Source organism: Mustelus asterias, chromosome 3 (assembly GCF_964213995.1).
Source record: "Mustelus asterias chromosome 3, sMusAst1.hap1.1, whole genome shotgun sequence".
Lineage (NCBI taxonomy): Eukaryota > Metazoa > Chordata > Chondrichthyes > Carcharhiniformes > Triakidae > Mustelus > Mustelus asterias.
In genome coordinates this window covers 35471719-35496396 of record NC_135803.1, presented here as the reverse complement: position 1 = coordinate 35496396, position 24678 = coordinate 35471719, and the positions used below count along the sequence as shown (strand labels likewise).

Here is a 24678-nt window from a genome sequence, read left to right as displayed (position 1 = left end):
GTACTTTTAAATGCAAGTTCCAGGCAATTTCTCCAGTTTCATGCTGACCAGCTTTGTTTTGAAAAGGAATTCTCAAAATAAAGTTTGGCTTTGTAGCTCTAGTGCTAAAGAAGCCATTAATTTCATCAAAGAGACCAGCACTGTTTTCATCTCATTACAATGTGTTGTTGAGCAACCACATTTCATGCTGTTGATTCTTTAAGTGCCTCAATTTGAGATTATTCAACACAAGATTTTTGATACAAAGTATTTGAATTAATTAAATATCTCAATAAAATACTGGTCATTAGTTTTTGATTAAATATCCTTTGAATAAACTAACTGTAGAGATTATTTTTAAAGTAACTTCATTGCAGAGTAACTTGTGCTTCAATGTGTACACAGACTTAAAAATCAGTCACTGTAGGGGACAGTGAACAAATGAATGCAAAAATCCTTTATGACTTCAGATGTCAGTTTGTAACTAGTACCTTTTAATAGGAAAGGATGATTCAGTAGTCATTCAGTTTTCTATTATAAAACCTGTGTATTACAAAAACATTTTCAAATGCACAGGAAAGGCTATTTAAATTTTTTTCAATGTGTCATTTGGGAGAACCACTGCACAGTTCATTATATTTTCATTTTCTCTCAGTTTCAGTTTCCCAATATAAGCATCGGAATAATCATTCCCACATGTTCTTCTAATGACGGCTCGACGATAAACTTTTAGATTTTGAAAGTTTCTTTGTGGATGGACGTTGTTCAACAAGCTGTGGAGTGTCGCGATCCATGGGATGCTGATCAGGGTCTTGTGTTGAGGTAGAAGCTGTTGCCTTCAATGTCTTCTTTATGTTCGCCACCTTAAAAATAGAAATCACAGCCATAAAAATTTATATCATTCTTTGCTGCAGAACATAGAACTACAAAGTGTAGGAAAACACTTGAGCCACTTCAGGCTTTTAAAAAAGCTAATCTGGGGCCATAACACCATGAACCCAATTTTTAATATCATTTATTAAATCCAATGAGCTGCACATCGTCAGATACATAATTATATTTATACGTTTATCTACTTAAACCCATCAAACCACTATGTGCTTGCTCCGCCTTTCAGCTAATGTCATGTTCAAGCCCCTGCTATCTTTCCCCTCTGTTGTTCTACAATATTCTAAGCTAAGTTTATAAAGTTTAACGGTAAAAAGACAATAAATATTTAGGATCTTTGTTCTGCTTTTTTGTAGCTCTCATCCACAATTTTAGGGGTGGGTTTTGACTGGATAGCATCATTTTCATCCAAACTGAAGCTCAAAAGTCTGCATTGTAACTTGGTTCCAAAAGCACATTTGGTTGTTAAAAGGCAACTAAACCCCCTGGCAGCCAACACAGCCCAACAATGCCAGGACAAGTGCACTTGTCTATAGTAGAGTACGGTTCAATTGTATATATTATCTTGGTTTCGAATACACAACCACTTTCTCTAAATAAGTCACTCAAAAGTAGTCCTGCGAAGTTAGGAGGGATATTAAAAATGATTATCGGAGGCGAGCAGGCAATAGAAAACCAAATTAAATATGTAAAAAAGGAATTTTACAGACAGCAGTTGCACATTTGAAGGGCTCTTTGTAACATGGCTTACAATTAAAGACAAATTCCTGTCAACAGATTAAACTGCATATGTTCTATGGAAAAAGCAGATTTAATGGGCCAATAATAGTCTTTTTTTTAAATCTTCACTCACCTCGGTGTCTACCTGCTGCTGAGTTTTTGTGTGACCTTCCTTATACTGATTGACGCGGAGGACTTGTTGCTCAATTCCTAGCAAAACCGCTTGACAACAATCACACCTGTTAAGAAACAGGACAGATTATTGGAATATGGCCTTTTTTTAATACAGCTGTCATAGACAAATGCATGTAAAAACACTTAAGATAACAAATGAATATGTTTTAATAAGCTTGCGCCAATCCTGAGTATATGATGCAATTACAGTATTTCAGAAAAGTCATAACTTTCATCTCAAAGGTCACACAACAAAATAACAATCCTTTCCAATTATTATATTGTTTGACACAATTATCTGTGTTATAGTCAGCTATAGGTCTTGAACACTGCATGCATGTCAAAAAATATTTCAAAGAGGTATATTTGCTTATAATTTTGCAACATCCCTACTTTTCAGAAATTGAAGATTTATTTCCAGTAGTTTCCAGTTTGCCAGATTTTGGTAAGTGTATAAAGGTTAGCACCTTTCTGTTTAGAATGTAATGTGATTTGTAAATGATACAGATAATAAAAGTACTGAACATGTGCTTCATGTTTTATTTTAGAAGAGTCTAGACTTAATTGTGGAAAAAAATCAATACATTGTTCTCTCAGTTAACATTAGTTTTCCACTATTAAAATGTGGAAGAACTGAGCACTGCGAGGGGATACATCTATACAATATGATGCGAAAAGGACATAAAATGAGCTCTCCAATCGGATACATTTCATTGTGTTTATCCAAGGAGATACTTGCCATAAAGGGAGTGTATTGGAGGCTCACCAAATTAATCCCTGGGATGGCAGGGATTAAGTAAATCTGTTTTATGAGGAGAGATTGAGGAGGCTGGGTACATATTCCCTAGAGCTTTGAAGAATGATGGGTGACCTCATGATAGGATGGATGTAAAGGCCTTGACATTGGTGCAAAACATTGCAAGAGTCAAAAAATGCAAATTTTGCTGGCAAGATCTTGTTTCATTCATATCTCCCCACCGCCCTGCCCACCAGTGACGAAACAAGGTTCCCACCAAAGGAGGTTGGGAACCTCATTTCAATGCATCACTATATACGTAGCAGGAAGTCCTGCAGTAACGTCCCCCTTCATTGTATATTCCAGTTTACAACAGGTTTTAAAACGTGCACAGAGAGTGAATGGCACTATCCACCAGGGAGTCCATGGGAGAGAGGATGCCAGGGAGTTCTGGAGGGACCCAGGTAAGAGGATCAAATGTTTGGGGGGAGGTGGGTGATGCTGAGAGGTTGGGCCAGAGCAGGGAATCTTTGTTGGGGTGGGAGTTGCAGGCACCAGAGCAGGACAGGGGACAGCAGCCATCTTCCTAGGCATTTTTGTGTGTTTCTTGAGCCCATCAGTAGGCAACACAGAGTATCAGACTCAGATTGGTCGAGTCCCCTTACTCTAGGAAAACACTGTCCAAAATCATTGAAAGATGAAGGCGATTTGGAGGGGGAGAAAGTAGGACCAGGCTAGCCAGGACACCAGAGCAATGAGGTTTGCCCACATAGCTGGCTTCCCTCAAGTGCAGGAAGCCATTGGTTGCATGTACATGGCTACCTGTTCCCCAAGGCGTCAAGGTTTCTCCTGCATAGGAAGGGCTTCCACTCCCTGAATATGACCATGACAAGCACATCCTGCATGTGTGCTAGGTTCCTGGAGAGCGTCCACAATAGCGAAATCCTTGGCCGCTCTCAGATACCCGAGGTATTCAAGGGAGCTCACTGGTTAAAGGGCTGGCTCCTTGGGGACAAGGATGTGGCTGATGACAACTATTGAGAGAGCACAGAATGCAGCAGAAACCCGTCACAATGAGGCACATGCTGCAACTCATGCTTTGGTTGAGCAGATGATCAGCATCCTGAAGATGTGGTTCTGGTACCTGGACCGGTCAAGTGGAGCCCTCCAGTACAGCCCCCAGAAGGTTTTGCACACTGTGCTGTGCCCTCCACAACTTGGCACAGCAATGGAGCAAAAAACTGGCAGACAAGCAGCTGGACAAGTGGCACATTTCCCATGAGTGACGTTGCTCAAGGATCTTCGCCCCGATTGAGGATACAAAACATCATGCCTCTCCTCCACCACATCCAGCAACCTGGTCAGTGCTCCCTCTGAGAAGTACGAGGCAGCTTCTTGCAGCCACTCTCTTGGCTCGACTTTGAGCAAGTACAGGGTAGGTGTTTAAATGGTGCTCTTTGAAGTGCTCAGCAGATACCGGGGCAGGTGAATCAGAGTTAGCACAGCTTTCTTTTAAAAAGTGACTAAAAATATGCCGCAAAAATGGATTGATGAGCTAGTGATTGATTTTTTTGCCCAAAACGGTGGAAAATTCCATCCCAGATATTTCTCCTGGCTGATGAGTCTAAACAGTCTCATGTAAATTGAGTCTCTGTCTTTATATGCCCTGTTTGTGAACAGAATTCCCACTCACCTGAAGAAGGGGCTTGGAGCTCCGAAAGCTTGTGTGGCTTTTGCTACCAAATAAACCTGTTGGACTTTAACCTGGTGTTGTTAAACTTCTACTGCGTTTACCCCAGTCCAACGCCGGCATCTCCACATGATGAGTCTAAAACCAGGGGAGATAATCTCAGGCTAAGGGGTAGGCCATTTAAGACTGAGATGAGAAATATCTTCACTCAAGAGTGTGGTGAATCTTTGAGCACCCAAAGGCCTCTGGGCTAGAGGACTTCAATCATTGAATATGTTCAAGACAGAAGTCGATTTCTGGATATTCATGACACCAAGGGATAAGGGGCAGGAAAGTGGTAGTAAGGTAGATGATCAGCCATGATCACTAGGCTCCATGGGCTGAACGGCCCACTTCTGTGCCTATGTTCCTATTTTAGGATTATAATATGCTGTGGCCAAATTTTGCTGCAACTAACTTTCATATCAGCGCACAGTAAGAAGTCTCACAACACCAGGTTAAAGTCCAACAGGTTTATTTGCTAGCACAAGCTTTCGGAGCGCTGCTCCTTCATCAGATGAGTGAAGAGTTGGGTTCACAAACAGGGCATATATAGACACAAACTCAATTACAAGATAATGGTTGGAATGTGAGTCTTAACAGGTAATCAAATCTTTACAGATACAGACAATGCGAGTGGAGAGAGAGGGATAAGCACAGGTTAAAGAGGTGTGAATTGTCTCAAGCTAGGACAGTTAGTGAGATTTTGCAAGCCCAGGCAAATCGTGGAGGTTACAGATAGTGTGACATGAACTCAAGGTCCAGGTTTTGGCCATCCTCATGTGTGCAGAACTTGGCTATCAGTTTCTGCTCGTGATTCTGCATTGTCGTGTGTCTTGAAGGCTGCCTTGGAGAACGCTTACCCGAAGATCGGAGGCTGAGTGCCCTCGACTGCTGAAGTGCTCCCCAACTGGAAGGGAACACACCTGTCTGGTGATTGTAGAGCGGTGTCCATTCATCCGTTGTCATAGTGTCTGCATGGTCTCGCCGATGTACCATGCCTCAGGACATCCTTTCCACAGGTTCGAACAAGACCTCTTCACCGCACAGGACCTTCAACCGACGCTATACACTAGATATATCGATGACATTTTCTTCCTTTGGACTCATGGCGAACAATCACTGAAACAACTACATAATGACATCAACAAGTTCCATCCCACCATCAGACTCACCATGGACTACTCTCCAGAATCAGTTGCATTCTTGGCCACATGCATCTCCATCAGGACAGTCACCTCAGCACTTCACTGTACCGCAAGCCCACGGATAACCTCATGATGCTCCACTTCTCCAGCTTCCACCCTAAACATGATAAAGAAGCCATCCCCTACGGACAAGCCCTCCGTATACACAGGATCTGCTCAGATAAGGAGGAACGCAACAGACACCTACAGATGCTTAAAGATGTCCTCATAAGAACAGGATATAGCGCTTGACTCATCGACAGTTCCAACATGCCACAGTGAAAAACTGCACCGATCTCCTCAGAAGACAAACATGGGTTACGGCCAGAGTACCCTTCGTCACCCAATACTTCCCCGGAGCGGAGAAGCTAAGACATCTTCTGCGGAGCCTTCAACATGTCACTGATGAAGACGAACATCTCGCCAAGGCCATCTCCGTACCCCCATTACTTGCCTTCAACCAACCACGCAACTTCAAGCAGACCAGTGTTCCCAGCAAACTACCCAGCCTTCAGGAGAACAGCGACCATGACAACACACAACCCTGTCACAGCAACCTCTGCAATCGTACCGGTTCATCAACATGGATGCCATCATCTCATGTGAGAACACCATTCACCAGGTACACAGTACATTCTCACGCGACTCTGCCTACGTTGTCCAATTGATATGCTGCAGGAAAGGATGCCCCGAGGCATGGTACATCGGCGAGACCTTGCAGATGCTATGACAACAGATGAATGGACACCGTTCGACAATCACCAGGTGGGAGTGTTCCCTTCCTGTCAGGGAACACTTCAGCAGTCGAAAGCATTCGGCCTCCAATCTTCAGCTAAACATTCTCCAAGGCGGCCTTCAAGACACACGACAATGCAGAATTGCCAAGCAGAAACCGATAGCCAAGTTCTGCACATGAGGACGACCTCAACCGAGATCGTAGGTTCATGTCACACTATCTGTAACCCCCATGACTTGCCTGGGCTTGCAAAATCTCACCAACTGTTCTGGCTTGAGACAATTCACACCTCTTTAACCTGCGCTTGGCCCTCTCTCCACTCACATTGTCTGCACCTTCAAAGACTTGATTACCTGTTAAGACTTGCATTCCAACCATTATCTTGCAATTGAGTCTGTGTCTATATATGCCCTGTTTGTGGACCTACCTCTTCACTCACCTGATGAAGGAATAGCGCTCCGAAAGCTCGTGCTACCAAATAAACCTTTTGGACTTTAACCTGGTGTCGAGAGACTTCTTACTGTGCCCACCCCAGTCTAACGCCAGCATCTCCATATCATATCAGTGCAGATATGAAAGAAAAATCATGAATGCAGATAAGTTTTCCATTAATTTCATTAAGATACTAACATGAGTCGAGGGTTTTTGTGATTATCCCCTTACATTTCCTATAATAAATAATACGAACAAAGAAAACCACAATTACCATTCCTGGAGAGTTTTAACAATGTTGCTGATGTCTTGCTTTTGGAGATCTCTGCCAATGCAAAAGTCGACTTCAAGAAGCTGATTTCGCTGATCGAGCTTGCCTTGTATTATATCAGTATAAATTGCTTCAATTATTAAATCCTCCAACTCTCTGAGGTTTTTTATATCAAGGTCTTTCAGGAGCATGGAATATGGAATGCACTGCCAAGTTATAAAAGAATGGTTAACAACATCAGTACACTGACCAAAAAAAACTTTTGATTTATAAATATCTCTATAACATGACCAAAATCTGAAATTATATTTTTCAATACAGAAACAAATATAAATGCAATGAATTGTTGAGAAGTCATTCATTGCTTCCAATGTAATCTTCTGAAAAGTTATCAAAATTGCAACCAAGATAAAAATCTTGGTTTCGATTTTTCATTAATATTAATTGTTACAACATATCCAGCTAATTTGAAATAATCATTGTTGTCATACAGACAAAACTCAATCATACATTAGCCATATCTTTACAAAGATTTGTACAAAGGTATTCTGTTATGTAAAGTAAGCACTATCAGTTAAGCAGTTCTATAGAGTTTGGCAAGCAAGCTATAAACACAAGGGTAAAGGCCACTAGTGTAACACAAATTCTCAAGTAAGTCGTTTATCTAGTAAAACCTCTCTTTCGTTAGTTGAATTTTCCCACAATCCTTATTTAGCAATGGGACTATGGGGGCAGCAGCAGCGATTGTACAATGTTGGCAGAGGTGTGAACTGCAAAAGCAGAAGTCACGTGAGAAATTCAATTTAGAAGGAGAAATTAACGGGGACAAAAAAACAACACAAGTTTTGGATGTCAATTTAAAACTGGTCAGATTTACTTAGGATGTTAGGATTTTTTAATAAAACCCTCACATTAGTGCTGTAATGCACAAAGATATTACAAATGTTAAAATAAAATTTGTAAAGGATGTTAGTGCTGAGGGAACAGAATGCATTATAGGCAGCCAGTTTAAGAATCAAACACGCTGGGATCAAGCAGTTTGGTTAGGTGACAATACTTCAAGTAAAGCACCCTCCATTTCCCAACAAATATGCTTTAGTTCCAAGTTAGAAAAGTAATATATAGTGTGACAATTTTATCCTTTTCCCCATCATCAATCGAGTGGGTTTTGAATTATATACCAATTCAGGGCAGTTTTGTGCTGTTAGCCCATAACCTTTAGGAATTGGATTATAACTGGCCAACCCATTTCATGTAGAGACAAGACAGGAGTCAGGGAGATTTTCATCCTGTCAACTTGAGCTGCACTCAAACCCAGATCTTGAGGAATAGGGTAGGGTACACCCCACATCATCACCTAATTCCCTGAAATATTTTTCATTTTGATAAAATGAAATAGCACATATAACAATTGAACAAAAATGAGAAATAAAACATTTCAACTGTACTAGTTTGAGAGAGAGCGAGAGAGAAAGAGATAGAGATAGATGATAGATAAAGGGAAAAACTGTATAACCTCCTAGACAATATAAAGAGACATGTGCTTATTAAATATTTGCTTATAAAAGGACTGCCTCTGGCTTTAAGAAACTTCCCAGACATTTCTCAATAGGTCTAAGGTAGTCCAAGTCACCCTAATGTAATGGAACAATAATTTCAAATATTGTTAGTGTTAACTTAGCTATGAATTTCCATGTAATTCATATTCACTTTTACATTGCAATAACAGTACCAATTAGAGTATAATTGCTATCAAAGTAAAAGAAAGAAAATGTAGTACCCATGTAAACAACATATACAAGTTCGATTGCACTCTTACAAAAATGTGCTGACTACAAAACTAAATTGAATCAGAACACAAAAAGAAAAATTACTATATGGCAATGCGTCCTGGACACCTAGCATGTATGCACAAACAAAATCTTAAGTACCTTCATTCTTGCCGCCAAGCTTACTATGGTGAGATGTTTCAGCTTGTTCTTCTGAGCTAATGTTAATTCGGGTAGACTTCCCTTATTTGCTAAACAACAGAAAATATGTAATTCTAGAAAGAACCTTTAGAGTTAATTAAAGCAAGAATCATACAGAGCTCAAATCTGCTAAGTGCACAACCAGTTTGTCAAAGGAGGTTATGTTTGGATCATGCTTTCTTCAATTCCCCTAAAGCCCATTTAACTTTTCAAATCAATTCAAACATAAATATTGATTTTATTTTATAAATGGCAAGATTCTTAAAAATAGTCCATTGTCTTTATGTAACTGTCAACAATGCATTTATTACATTTATATGCTACTATACAATGAACATAGGAAAGATAAGTGAGGAGCATTTATGTTTAAACCAGCAACTTGTAAACTCAGAACAACAAGAGCTAATTAGAATTCTATTCTTGGTTCAAGCATGCTTTTAAATAAGCATGACGTGTAACATTTTGAAACATTTAGTTTTTGCATGAACGTCAGATTTGTGTGGAAATGTCAAATAAATTCTTACGTATGAGTTAGTTAACAAATGTTTTTATCATAACTGAAATAAACTCATTAATGAACAATATTTTACAGTTCAAGTTAAGCAGCTTAAATAAAGTATCAACACGTTAGCAATTATTCTCACAATATGATATAACTGGTACAACTTGTGAAAATTGGAATCATATTCAATGTTGAAATATCAGCTTGAGCACTGGAGGCCACTTGCATGTAGAAGATACTGATTTCAACACACAAATTTATACACTGTATGCATTTTTCCCTACAAATCAAATCAAATCAAAAGAAAACAAATTTGTATTTAAATTTTAGGATATGATAGCCTTATAGTTATAATACTGGAATAAGGAGCCAAAGATTGAGAGTGGTGATTTGTGGGCTGTGATATGATTCTTGTTCTATAATGGCTCTCCTTGCCCATGGGGCAACCAGAGATGGGGAATAAATGCTATACGTGTTACTTCTCAAAAATAAAAAGCCTATTTCAGATAATTTCATTTTTTTTAAATTAAAGAAGTTTTCAATAATTCAAACAAGGCAAGCAGAAACGTGGGAAATAAAAGTAAAAATTTGAAATGGATTTTTTTTTTGATTTGTTCATGGGATGTGGGCATTGCTAACAAAGCCAGCTTTTACTGTTCACTGCTAATTGAGATTATGGTGGGGAGCCACCAGATTGAAGCATTGCAGTTTATGTTGTGTAGCTACACCCACAGTGCTGTTGGGTGGAGCTCCAGGAATTTGACCCAGAAATTATTACACATTTCCAAGTCAGGATGCTGTGCAACTTTGCAGAGAATTTGCAGGTGGTGATGCTTCCATGCACCTGCTTTCCTTGTTCTTCTAGACAGTTGAGGTCATGGTTTTGGAAGGTGCTGTCAAAGAAGCCTTGATGAGTTGCTGCAATGCATTTTGTAGATGGTACACACCAATGCTCCCTCGAATTTCCTTTCACTGTGCGCAGCCCATTTGATACACGTGGTCCCTTTAAGATTGTCAAGCATCCACTCATCATAAAGGGGCCACTGTTTGTGTGCGACATATTTACCCCTTTGCAAAACCATGCAGTTAGAGGAACGTTGGTACACACTGCATCCTTGGTTGTGGAAGAAGTGAATGGTTACAGTGGTGGATAGCATGTCAATATACCAGACTGCTTTGTGCTAAATGTCAAGCTTGTTGCATATTGTTGCACTCAGACAAGTGGAGAATTTGCCATCACATTCCTGACTTGTACCTTGTAGATAGTGGAAAGGCTTCTGGAAAGCAGAAGGTGTGCAAGCCTCTGCAAAATACCCAGCCTCTGACTTGCTCTTACAACCACAGTATTTATGTGGCAGGCCCAGTAAATTTTCTGGTCAGTCGTGGCTCCCTCGAGTGTTAAATATGGAGATATGGAGGATTCAGCAAGGGTCCAGCTACAGAATGTCACGAGAGATGGTGAGATCTCTGTCAGAAATAATTCAAATGTTACTCGTTCCTTATTAGCTCAAGCTTGACCTGGTCTTGCTGCATGCAATTTGAATCATAAAGACATGCGTTTTATGTAATGTTTCAATGATGTCCTCAGGATGTTTAAATGCTTCTTGCCCAAATAATGTTTGCAATATTTTGTATTTACGGGAAAGATATTCACTTAATTTCCATTTCTCCCACCCCACAATTTTGCCCAGTATTTAAAGTTGTGTCCATTACAACATAAACAAGACAAGAAGAGTTGGGCTTTTGCCCTCCAGCCTCCGCTCCTTATTTTTACTGGATCTGCAGTACATGCAAGTGGACAGCAACTGGTGAATACGTATCACTGCTGCTTTCCACTGGCAAGTTCTAGCAGCAGAAATTGTGTCAGCCCATTAAGATTTGGAGAATGAGAGAAACATTTTGTCCCTGTGGTCAGTGCCCATAGAGTAGCAGAATCCAATTATAGCAGTATTGAGCATTCATTGACTGCCGGGGGAGTAAAATTAAAGCTTTCACTACATTTTTGCACACGCAGGTTTTCTCCCTACTACTGCCAGACTGTATCTCCAGCAAATGATGTGGAGATGCTGGCGTTGAACTGGGGTAAACACAGTAAGAAGTCTAACAACACCAGGTTAAAGTCCAACAGGTTTATTTGGTAGCAAAAGCCACTTGACAAAGTGGCTTTTGCTACCAAATAAACCTATTGGACTTTAACCTGGTGTTGTTAAGACTTCTTACTGTGTTCTCCAGCAAATGCCAGGAAGTCCAACTTTGACATGTAATGAGCCAAGACGAGAAATGACTGCAGTCATTATCCCCTCAGAGAAGAAATGTGATGTGGGAGCATGAAGGACAACCTAAGGAATGCACCAATGGGATTTAATACCTTAGCTGAATTGAACAAGTAAGCCCAGCATTTGGAGATTCAAGCTCTTCAACAGCTTTTTGGGAGATATGTATTCATAGAATCCGTACAGTGCAGAAGGCGGCCATTCAGTCCATCGAGTCTGCACTGACCACAATCCCACCCAGGCCCCATTCCTGTAACCCCATATATTTATCCTGTTAGTTCCCTGACACCAAGGTCAATTTAGCATGGCCAACCAACCTAGCCCGCACATCTTTGGACTGTGGGAGGAAACCGGAGCACCCTGATGAAACCCACGCAGACACGGGGAGAATGTGCAAACTCCACAGTGACCAGAGGCCAGAATTGAACCCTGGTCCCTGGCACTGAGGCAGCAGTGTTAACCACTGTGCTGCCAGGCCGCCCAATTGTGATTGAGTATTATGTTGGGGTTTCTTGATGACAGTTGTGAAAGTCACACTGCTGATAAATCTCCAAGCTTTTGACTGCTTATAATAATTTCCTGCAGACAGCTTCTCTAGCATCATTCACCTGATGAACTGCTAAAGATGACTTGCAGGCTCCTCTATTTCCAGCAAAATGTAGAAAGCAGTAAAAGTACAGCCAAGATTTTGTTTTCCCCATTTGGAAATAAAAAATACTTGTCAATCTGACAGCATACATCAATCAAAATCACTTTCTGGTTGTATTACTCCAACCACCATTCTTTTATTAGCACTTCAGTACAGGAGTACTTGTGCCATGTCACTGGTTTGTTCAATTCACTTTCAACCAAATAAAATGGACATCTTTAGCACTTAGTGAAGGGTCATGTGCTGATTATTCTCCACCTTCTGAGGCACAGAAGTCTCATGTTTGATGCTGTTGCATGGTATAGTTGTGCTGTTTATGCATATGTGATCTGTGGGTTATGCTATGTACTTTTAACTTCTTGAAGGCCCGGGTTCATCTGTGTAGAGAATGAATACATATTAGGGGCAATAACATGTTTCAAAATAAGTAGATCATAAATGCTAAGCAAACAGCAATAGAGACAGTAAGTACAATCAGTAGCATTAGCTTTTTATTGCTCAGATATTGTGCATCAATGTTTGGATTGGTTAAACTACTGCTGAAAGCATCACCTGCAGAAAGAGACTTACCAAGTAGAAAATTCCACCCGAGTCAAAGTTATTCGTGAAGATGCTGCAGTCCAAACATTTGGAAGGCATCCACTCCTCAAAGTTGAAAATTCTTAAAAGTATGTTCCAATCAGCATACCTGGATTAATTAATTATAGTAGGCTTAAAGTCTACAGTGCAGGACACTATCGAATGTGAAAAGAGAACAAGAGAACTAGACAAAGCAGCAATGAAGAAACACCAAACAAAGATTTTAAAACAGTAGGAGAAAAGAAAGATTCTTAATTTTGAAAATAGGTTACAGAAGTATAAAAACTCAAACTTTAAGACAGGAAACAGACAGGAGAGGACACATGATAGAGCAAAGGGGAAAATAATGTGTACTTATCAGGGAAACTGACTTGAGAGGGCTTTGAATCTAGGCTGATCTATACTTCAACCCCACTTACCCAGCTTCTTAACAAAAAAAACTGTTCACCTTAGTCTTCAAAATTTCAATAGTCACAGCAGCCTTTTGCAGAAATCAAGTTTAGATTTCCACGAACCCTTTGTGTAAAAATGTTAGTCATTTCACTCCTGAGTGACCCAGCTCTGATTTCCCTCATCAGAAAACAAGACATGGATATTTAACTTGAAGTGCTGGGAGCTAGCTGTTTTTGCATGGATGCTGCTGCTGGGTTTCCCAAGGCTGGGTCAGCCACAATTAAACCTCCAAAGCAGGTTAATGCCAAGGCTTCTAGCCCTTTACTATATTTAAAATGTCAAATTGCCTTCTGGGTGAAGGTTGGCTGCTGGCCCCTGGTCTCATCTCAGTAAAATCCAGCGCACTTTAAAGTTTTGCTCATTTAATCCCCAACCACACCCAAATCATAAGAACATAAGAAATAGGAGCAGGAGTAGGCCATCTAGCCCCTCGAGCCTGCCCCACCATTCAACAAGATCATGGCTGATCTGACGTGGATCAGTACCACTTACCCGCCTGATCCCCATAACCCTTAATTCCCTTACCGATCAGGAATCCATCCATCCGCGCTTTAAACATATTCAGCGAGGTAGCCTCCACCACCTCAGTGGGCAGAGAATTCCAGAGATTCACCACCCTCTGGGAGAAGAAGTTCCGCCTCAACTCTGTCTTAAACCGACCCCCCTTTATTTTGAGGCTGTGTCCTCTAGTTTTAACTTCCTTACTAAGTGGAAAGAATCTCTCCGCCTCCACCCTATCCAGCCCCCGCATTATCTTATAAGTCTCCATAAGATCCCCCCTCATCCTTCTAAACTCCAACGAGTACAAACCCAATCTCCTCAGCCTCTCCTCATAATCCAAACCCCTCATCTCCGGTATCAACCTGGTGAACCTTCTCTGCACTCCCTCCAATGCCAATATATCCTTCCTCATATAAGGGGACCAATACTGCACACAGTATTCCAGCTGCGGCCTCACCAATGCCCTGTACAGGTGCATCAAGACATCCCTGCTTTTATATTCTATCCCCCTCGCGATATAGGCCAACATCCCATTTGCCTTCTTGATCACCTGTTGTACCTGCAGACTGGGCTTTTGCGTCTCATGCACAAGGACCCCCAGGTCCCTTTGCACGGTAGCATGTTTTAATTTGTTTCCATTGAGATAGTAATCCCATTTGTTATTATTTCCTCCAAAGTGTATAACCTCGCATTTATCAACGTTATACTCCATTTGCCATATCCTCACCCACTCACTCAGCCTGTCCAAATCTCTCTGCAGATCTTCTCCGTCCTCCACACGATTCACTTTTCCACTTATCTTTGTGTCGTCTGCAAACTTCGTTACCCTACACTCCGTCCCCTCCTCCAGATCATCTATATAAATGGTAAATAGTTGCGGCCCGAGTACCGATCCCTGCGGCACGCCACTAGTTACCTTCCTCCAACCGGAAAAACACCCATTTATTCCGACTCTTTGCTTCCTGTCGGATAGCCAGTCCCCAATCCACTTTAACACACTACCCCCAACTCCGTGTGCCCTAATCTTCTTCAGCAGCCTTTTATGGGACACCTTATCAAACGCCTTTTGGAAATCCAAAAACACCGCATCCACCAGTTCTCCTCCATCAACCGCCCTAGTCACATCTTCATAAAAATCCAACATGTTCGTCAAGCACGACTTTCCCCTCATGAATCCATGCTGCGTCTGATTGATCGAACCATTTCTATCCAGATGCCCTGCTATCTCTTTAATAATGGATTCCAGCATTTTCCCTACTACAGACGTTAAGCTGACCGGCCTATAGTTACCCGCCTTTTGTCTCCTTCCTTTTTTAAACAGCAGCGTAACATTAGCCGTTTTCCAATCAACCGGCACTACCCCAGAAATCCACATTGCCACAAACATTGGACGGGATTCTCTGGCCGTTCACACCTGCAGTAAATGGAGATTTGGTTGAGCGCCAAATTCATCGGTTCATAGTCATCGGTAGATTCTTAATTCCAGATATTTTTTATTGAATTCAAATTCCTCCATCTACTGAGTTTTAGAATGAATAGTTCAGCGATGATACCACTAGGCCAACACCACCGCCAGTTGTGGTCTAACTAGTGCTTTGCATCTTTTAGCAGGGCTTCCCTATTTTTATACTCCATTGCCTTTGAAACAAAGGTCAACATTCCATTCGCCTTCCTATGACCTGCTGGACTTGCATGCTAGTTTTTTTGGGCTTTATGCACAAGGACCCTCAAATCCCTCTGTGCCGCAGTTTTCTGCAGTCTCTCTCCATTTTAATAACATTCAGCTCCTTTATTCTTCCTACCAAAGTGCATAACTTCACATTTTCCACATTACATTCCATGTGTATAGAGGGCACGAGGAAGAACTTCTTTTATGTAGACAGTAGTAGGTGCCTGGAAGTTGCTGCCCGAGTTGGTGATGGAGGCAGCGACCCTAAATTCTTTTTAAAAGTACCTACATCTGCACCTCGAGTGCTGTAAGCTACAGGGGTATGGGCCAGGTGTAGGAAGGTGGGATTAGAAGGGGCAACTCAGGCTGGCATGAAAAGACGGGCCAAATGTCCTCCTTCTGTGCTGTAACTTTTCTATGGTTTGCCAAGTTTTTTGCCCACTCATTTAATCTGTCTACATCCTTCTGTAGACTCTGTCATCCTCACCACTGGTCTTCCCCACCTATTTTTGTGTCATCTGCAAATGTAGCAATAGTTCAAACACTTCTCTCATCCAAATCATTAATAAATATTGTAAATAATTGTGCTCCCAGCACTGATTCCTGGGCACTCCACTAGTTACAGATTCCTATCCTCAAAATGCCCCTCTTATCCCAACTCTACCTTCTATTAGTTAGCCAATCCTCTATCCATGCTAATATTCCACCCCCAACATCATGAGCTCTTATATTATTAAGTAGTCTTTTGCACGGTAACTCATCCAAACATTTTTGGCAATCCACATACATTACATCTACTCTTATCAATCCTGCTCATTGCCACGCCAAAGAATTCTAATAAATTTTTCAGGCATGATTTCCCCTTCATGAAACCATTCCAACTCTGCTTGATTATATTGTGTATTTCAAAATGCCCTATTACATCCTTTATAATAGACGCTATTATGCTAACTGTCCTAAAGTTACCTGTTTTTTTGTCTCCCTCCATTTTTGAATAAGGGTGCTACATTGGCAGTTTTCCAATCCTCTGGGACTTTTCTAGAATAAGGATTCTTGCAAGATTACTACCAGTGCATCCACTATCTCTTTAGCTAATTCCTTTAATATCCTAGGCTGCAACTCATCAGGTCCAGGGTTCTTATCAGCCTTTAGTCCCATTAGTTCCCTAGTACTTTTTTTCTAGTGACAGTTATTGTATTTATTTCCTCCCCCACTTTTGCCTCTTGGTTATTTGGGGTATAAAGGAGGGAATTCCAGAGCTTAGTACTTAAGACAATTGAAGGCACGGCTGTCACTGGTGGAGCAAAGGAAATTAGGGATGCACAAGAGGCCAGAATTGGAGGAATAGAGAATCCTCAGATGCTTGTTGGCGGTCACAAAGATAGGGAAGAGTGAGGACATGGAAGGATTTGAATTTTAAAAGGATGCAAATTTTAAAATCGAGGCCTTGGGACTTCATGTAGATCAGTGAGCAAAGGCTTTATGGGTGAACAGGACTTAGTGCAAGTTGGATATTAAAGCAGAGTTTTGGGTAAATTCAAGTTTAGTGAGGGTGCATGCTGAAAAGTAAGCACGGCAGCATTGGAATAGTGGAGGTAATAGATAATGGAGTGATATTTGCAATTTTCCAATTGAATGGCAATTCCAAAATCAAGAGGGAATTTTTTATAATCTATTAAACCATACATGATACTAGTAAGCCTAGTAATCTATGGGGATGGTGGCAAAGTGGCTAGCACTGCTGCCTCACAGCATCAGGGATTCGGGTTCGATTCCAGCCTTGGGTGCCTGTCTGTAATGCAGTTTGCACATTCTCCTATTGTCTGTGTGGGTTTCCTCCTGGTGCTCCGGTTTTATCCCGCTTTTCTCCCACAGTCCAAAGATGTGCATGTGAGGTGGATTGGCTATGCTAAATTGCCCCATGCATCCAAAGGTGTGTGGATTGGGTGGATTGACCTTGGCATGGGATTACGGGGATGGGTCAAAGGGACAGGCCTGGGTGGGATGTTCTTCTGGAGGGTTGGTGCCAGTGTTTTGGGCTGAATGGCCTCTTTCTGCACTGTAGTAATTCTATGATTCTAATTCTTGGAAAGATTTGGGCTACTTGAGCTTTATATGGAGTTAGGTTGCAGTACCATGTACAAAAGGGGAAACAATTTTCTTGGAAGTAGCTTTAGCACTGGGGAGATGTGAGAATTCCTCTGAAATTTGTAGAGTTAATTAGGCCACAGATATCAATAGATAAGACAGGACAAAAGAAAAGTACAGTCTGATTTCTTCTAAAGGTGCATTCCACCACTTCTTACTTTCATTACTGTGCTATGATTATTCCAGCTGCATGTTGATTAGGTGCCTTAACATAACCAGCAGCGAGCTTAGATAATGTTTATTCATTCTGCACCCTAACCTTTCCTTCTCCCTTTTGTACTCTACGAACGGTATGTTTCGTCTGTATAGCTCGCAAGAAACAATACTATTCACTGTATCCTATTACATGTGACAATAAAAAAACCAATCATATTTCAGCAGTAAATGCTATATCTAAAGTATCCTAATATCTCTAAATATTGCAATTTATCCTCAATGAAAATAAATTTTCTCCTGTTCCATAGAACCATACCATGTAATGTTCAGCTTCAGACATGTTCACTGATGGTTGCAGAACATTCAGCATTATTCACGATTCCTCAGATACTGAAGGAATCCATGTCCAACTGCAGCAATATTTGGACAATATCTAGTTTGGGCTGACAAGTGGCAAGTACCTTTCATGCCACAAAATACCAGGCAACGATCTTCTCCAAAAAGAGAGAATCTAACTATTGCCTTTGACATTCGATGGCATTACCATTGCTGAATCCCCCACTATCAACATCCTGGGGTTACCATTGACCAGAAACTGAACTGGGCTAGCTGTATAAATACTGTAGTTACAAGAGCAAGTCAGAAACTCGAATTCACCTTCTGACTCTCCAAAGTCTCTTCACCATTTTCCACATACAAGTCAGGAATGTGAAGGAGCACTCTCTACATGCCAAGAATTCTTCTTGATTTTCCTGTCCCTTAAATTGGTTTAGTTTGAGAGGTCACTTTTACTAAATAGTGATGGAAGAAAATCTACTTATAGATGAATATTTTTCCCAGCCACTTCTGGATTTACTTTTGCAAAAGGCAAAGGTTAAAATAATGAATTACGTGTGTAAGAGTATTTTCTAAGATAAACACAAAGGTTATTTATAGAAGTGCAAACACCATGAAGTACATAACAGAATTAACACTTCCACTAATCGTCACGAGTTCCTGCAGTAGGCTGTTAACTTGGTTTAATAAATTACACCATACACAGGCTGGGGAAGAAATGTGATGTCAGGTATTCCAAGAGAGGAAACCACTTTCAGGACGAGTAGAATCGAAAAGCAGTATGCAGGAGGCAGTTGGCAATCAAGGTAAGAGCTCAATGGCTGAAGCTAGCCAACTCCCATGGCATCCAGAAATGCCTGGGAGAGGGCAAGGCGAGTAGCCATGTGAAAACTAGCAATGTTGGTAGGACTTGGGAGATATCCAACAGGAATGGGAAGCTAAAAGAACTAAGAATTATTTAAGATTGATTCCGATGATAGGTCTTGACACGAAACAATTCCGGCCATTCTTGGAACTGGGATTCACTGGCCCTGCTGCAGATTTGGCTGAGCACCAAGTTCTCTATCCTCGCTTGCTGCGGCGGCATGACATGAATAGCTGGAAAATTCTGGCCATTAACTGTTTTCTCTCCATAGATGATTCCTGACCTGCTAAGTGCGTTCCAGTTATTAATTAAGTACTTAAGGTTTGCATTCTCAGGATAATGGCTGGACCATGCTCTATACCAGAGAGGTAGAGAAAGATTAGTCAGCTGAGAACATAATTGGAAGAATGGTGGTGGTGGTGGGGTGTGGAGGATTCAAATCCATGGACTATTTTGGCAACTACTGGATTCCCAAAATCCTTAAAGCCACACCCAAACAAATCTGGCACCAAAAAGAAATATATTTATGGCTGTGAATTTGAACCAATAAACTCAGGAAAAAAAAAAATTGTCTGGAAATCTGAAATCGAAATAGAAAATGCCGGAGATTCTCAACAGGTCTGGCAGCATCTGTGGAGAGGGAATCAGAGTTAACATTTCAGGTTGATAACTTTTCCTCAGAACTGAGAGCTGAAAGGACTTGAAATATTAACTCTCTTTGGAAATATGCAATCAGACCTGAAAGGGTATCTGCAGTATTTTATGCTTTTATTACAATTATGGATGTGTCCAAGTAGGATTTTGTCAAGCTTACTCTACCAACATGTGGTAAACCACTGCTATCTGCTAACTGTTACCTGTATATGTGACACATCCCTGTCGGTTCCGCCCAAGTCTCCTCCCCCTGGTCTGGGTATAAAGGCGGTGACTCCTCCCCCCTTGCTCTCAGTTCAGACCAGATCACCGACAGGGATAGCTCCAAGTTCTTGCCAATAAAAGCCTATTTGTCTTGCTCACAACTAGTCTCGGCTCGATTGATAGTGCATCACAACACAAGAACAATATTGGTAAAGTTGGATGTGTTGGATACTTGGAGGATTTAACTCGTAGAAATGTAACATTGAACCCAAATACAACCGCGAGACAATTCGGAATAGAAAATTGAAAATAAATCAAGGATGCCTTTTCTTTTAAAAGAATGAGCAAATCTCTTTCACCATCACTTAGGTAACTTTTTGAAAATATTTAAGTGATTAATACTAAACTATGTTTTTATGCTGTCACAAAACCCATGAAAGCCCTTTACTGTCCAGGAAAGTACTGTTGGGCGGAGAGATGGCAGATGGAGTTAAATCAAATGTGAAGTAATGCATTTTGGAAGGTCTAATACAGATAGGAAATATATAGTAAATGGCAGACCCTTAAGAGTATTGACAGGCAAAGGGATCTGGGTGTACAGGTACACGGGTCACCGAAGGTGGCAATGCAGGTGGAGAAGGTAGTCAAGAAGGCATACGGCATGCTTGCCTTCATCAGCCGGGGCATTGAGTTTAAAAATTGGCAAGTCATGTTGCAGTTTTGTAGAACCCTAGTTAGGCCGCACTTGGAATATAGTGTTCAATTCTGATCGCCACACTACCAGAAAGATGTAGAGGCTTTGGAGAGGGTACAGAAAAGATTTACCAGGATGTTGCCTGGTATGGATGACATTAGCTATGAGAAGAGGTTGAAGAAACTTGGTTTGTTCTCACTGGAATGAAGGAGGGTGAGGGGCGACCTGATAGAAGTCTACAAGATTATGAGAGGCATGGACAGAGTGGATAGTCAGAAGCTTTTTCCCAGGGTGGAAGAGTCAATTACTAGGGGGCACAGGTTTAAAGTGAGGGGGGCAAGGTTTAAAGGAGATGTACGAGGCAGATTTTTTACACAGAGTATTGAGTGCCTGGAACTCGTTGCCAGGGGAGGTAGTGGAAGCGGATACGGTAGTGACTTTTAAGGGGCGTCTTGACAAATACATGAATAGGATGCGAATAGAGGGATATCGTCCCCGGAAGGGTAGGGGGCTTTAGTTCAGTCAGGCAGCATGGTCGGTGCAGGCTTGGAGGGCCGAAAGGGCCTGTTCCTGTGCTATAATTTTCTTTGTTCTTTGAATACAATTAATAATATTTTTCCAGTTAGGAAGCTCTAAAATTTCAGGTTGGAACAGAATATCAACTCCAAATGAAATAATTAAGATTTGCTACAGGATACTGGCAATCATCCCTCTAGCAGCAGATTAGGGAAGAAATGACAGCACCGTGTCAAGTAGCAAAACTGACAATAGTTTAATAAAGATGGATGAAAATCTGTTATCCAGCATGCCCTGGGAATGGGAGGTGCCAGTTAATTGAGATGCAAGGCAGGTTTTGCATTATCATCCAATCAGAAAGCTCCAGAATGATGTGAGTGTTGAATTCTTCTTACCAGAGATGCAGCAACATGCAAATGAGTAAGGGGTGCCAAGGGAGATAAGAGCATGAGAAAGAGCGAGACTAAGAGCGGAGCCAGGGAGATAAAAAAACGAGACACAGCAGAGCGAGACTGAGCATTGGTGAGGAGCATTTGGGAAAACTTGGCTCGGTCACCATAAGTGCAGAGGGGATTTGATTTGATTTATTATTGTCACATGTATTAGTAACAGTAAAAAGTATTGCTTCTTGCATGCTATGCTTTGTCTGTTCATAGAGGAGGCTTGTAGAAGATCTTGTGCTCAACTAGGGGCGGCACGGTAGCACAGTGGTTAGCACTGTTGCTTCACAGCTCCAGGGTCCCGGGTTCGATTCCCGGCTCGGGTCACTGTGTGTGTGGAGTTTGCACATTCTCCTCGTGTCTGCGTGGGTTTCCTCCGGGTGCTCCGGTTTCCTCCCACAGTCCAAAGATGTGCGGGTTAGGTTGATTGGCCAGGTTAAAAATTGCCCCTTAGAGTCCTGGGATGCGTAGTTTAGAGGGATTAGCGGGTAAATATGTGGGGATAGGGCCTGGGTGGGATTGTGGTCGGTGCAGACTCGATGGGCTGAATGGCCTCCTTCTGCACTGTAGAGTTTCTATGATGATGATGATTCTATGATGATAGTGGGCCACTAGGGTTGGACAATAAATGCTGGCCAGCCAGCAATGCCCATATCCCACAAATAATATTTTTTTAAAATGGAGCAAGAGCAGTCAGCAAACACCAGTTCAGAAAGTGATGTGGGACCAACCAAAGCAACTGATTGGTGAGTAAGTCTGGTGAGTATTTTCAATCCGCTGAAGTAATTCATTGCTTAAGGGACTCAAAAAGTATAGAATAGTATTGTACAATAATAATAGAAGTGTTTGATAAGAAACAAGGTTCCTAGCTAATGCAAATAAGGCCCCTAGATAGCACTTTTTTTTTTAAAAAGGGAGTACAATAGGCACAAAGAACTAAGCACTGCAGATAGAATCATAGAATCCCTATTGTGCAGAAGGAGGCCATTCGCCCCAAGTCTGCACCGATCACAATCCCACCCAGACCCTATCCCCATAACCCTACTTATTTACCCTACTAACCCCCTGACACTAAGGGGCAACTTGGCATGTCAATCAACCTAATCCGCACATCTTTGGTGTGGGAGGAAACCCACGCAGACACAGGGAGAATGCGCAACTCTACACAGACAGTGACCCAAGCTGGGAATGAAACCCAGGTTCCTGACACTGTGAGGCAGCAGTGCTAACCACTGTGCTGCCCTAGAAAGCCTAGACAAATATAGAAAGTACCAAGACGAAGTAAAAATGGAAATAAGGAAATCAAAGAGAGGGTATGAAAAAAAGATTACCAAGTACAGTTAAAGAAAACCCAGATTCTTTACCAGTATATTACTGGTAAAAGATTAGTTAAGGAAAAAGTAGGAACTATCAGAGATGAAGAAATGAACTTGGGCACAGATGCAGAGGCTGTAGGAGGGATTTTAAATGAATATTTTGTCTCCGTGTTTACTAAGGAAAGGAATAATGTAGATATAGTAGCCAGGACAAACACAGATATTGAACGAGATAATCATAGAGAGGTAGTACTTGATGAGTTGGAATCCTTGAAAGTTGATAAGGCACCAGAGCCAAATGGATTGTTTCCAAGGCTGCTAAAGGAGGTCAGGGAGGGGATGGCAGATACTTGGAGGATGATTTTTCAATCCTCACTAGATATAGGGGAGGTACCAGAGGTCTGGAGAAATGCAAACATAGCTCCACTGTTTAAAAAGAATTGAAGGAAATGCCAAATAAGTAGAATTAATCCTGAGAGATAGGAGAAAGGCATGGACTAGTCAGGGATGGTCAGCACAGATTTGTTAAAGGAAGGCGTTGCCTCAAATCTGATTGAATTATTTGAGGGAGTGACAAGAAGAGTTGATGAAGGTAGTGCAGTGGACAATGTGTCCATGGATTTTAGCAAGGCATTTAACAAGGTCCCTGTGGGATCTTCTGTATGGTTTGCCCAGTTAAAAGGCTTCATTTTAAGATATTTCTGCCCAACGTAACTAATTGTGCTATGCTTTAAGCTAATTTGGCTGCATCAGCTTAGAATTCTGGGTCCAGCCTAGAGACTTAGCTGCATTCTCTCTGAAAGTACAATGCAAGGTAAACAGAAGCTTTCTCATGGCCACAGAAGCAAGTTGTTGATACAGCTGGAGACTGCTTGTACCAACATTGTAATAAGTATTCAATTATATTGTAGACACAGATCGATGCTTAGTTAGTTCGATCCAGTCTATGTTTTGAGTTGTTCGATCTCAGTGCTGGCTTTGGCTGCTCTCTCTCCCTCTCTCAAGTAATCTTTATTTCGCTTTCTGTAAAATGCTTATAAAAGACGCTTAAATAAAGGAATACATACTTCGGACCAGTCGTGCTCAAGTTTATTCTTTAGAAATAAACAGAGCCTTTGGTCAAAAAAGTAAAAGCCCATGGGATGCAGGGTAGTGTGGCAAACAGGATAACATGTTGGCTTAGTAACAGGAAACAAAAGGCAATGATCAATGGATGCCCTTGCAAATGGAAAGTTGTTTAAAGTGGTGTTCCACAGGTCTCGGTGTTAGGATCCTTAGTGTTTGTGTTATATATTAACAATTTGGATGTGAACACAAAGATTGGTCGGGTAGTGGATAGCATAGAGGATAGCTATAATCTCCAAAACGATATCGATGGGTTGATGGAGTGGGTGGCAAAGTGGGAGGAAACCAGAGTGTGAGGTAATGCACTTAGGAAGGTCAAACAGTTATAGGGAATACACAATAAATGGGAACATATGAAGTGGGGTAGATGGAGTGGGAGATCTTAGCTTACAAATACACAGGTCTCTAAACACACCAGTTCAAGTAGACAAGATTGTAAAGAAGACATATGGAATGCTCTCCTTCATTGGCAAAAGTTTAGAATATTAACATGAGAATACAATGTTGGAATTGTATAAAACACCGCTGAGGCTATACCTGGAGTATCAGGTGCAGTTCTGGTCACCACATTACATGAAGGACATAATTGTTCTGGAGAAAGCGCAGAGGAGGTTTACAAGAATGTTGCCAGGGCTAGAAAAATGTGGAGAGATTGGATAGGTTGGGGTTATTTTCCTTGGAACAGAAAAGGCTGAGGGGTGACTTGATTGAGGTGTACAAAATTATGAGGGGAAGAGATAGAGTGGACAGAATAAAATTGTTTATCTTGGTGGAGA

At 41.4% G+C, this 24678-nt stretch overlaps 1 protein-coding gene across 19 annotated transcripts in view; it reads right to left on the bottom strand.

Annotated features, from left to right (window-relative positions):
* Positions 1–452: 452 nt before the first annotated feature.
* Positions 453–24678, bottom strand: part of cops7a (COP9 constitutive photomorphogenic homolog subunit 7A) — a 46465-nt gene continuing 22239 nt past the window's right edge. For 14 of the 19 annotated variants that reach the window (XM_078207534.1, XM_078207526.1, XM_078207592.1 and 11 more), the window contains 4 exons: positions 8784–8872; positions 6856–7058; positions 1721–1826; positions 453–842 (listed from right to left, as the gene is read on the bottom strand). In XM_078207534.1, the coding sequence (XP_078063660.1) occupies positions 684–842; positions 1721–1826; positions 6856–7058; positions 8784–8872 (557 nt within the window). In that variant the 3' untranslated portion in view covers positions 453–683. The remainder of the gene's footprint in view (positions 843–1720; positions 1827–6855; positions 7059–8783; positions 8873–24678) is intronic. The other 5 variants (XM_078207567.1, XM_078207561.1, XM_078207580.1 and 2 more) reach the window with 1 other exon arrangement.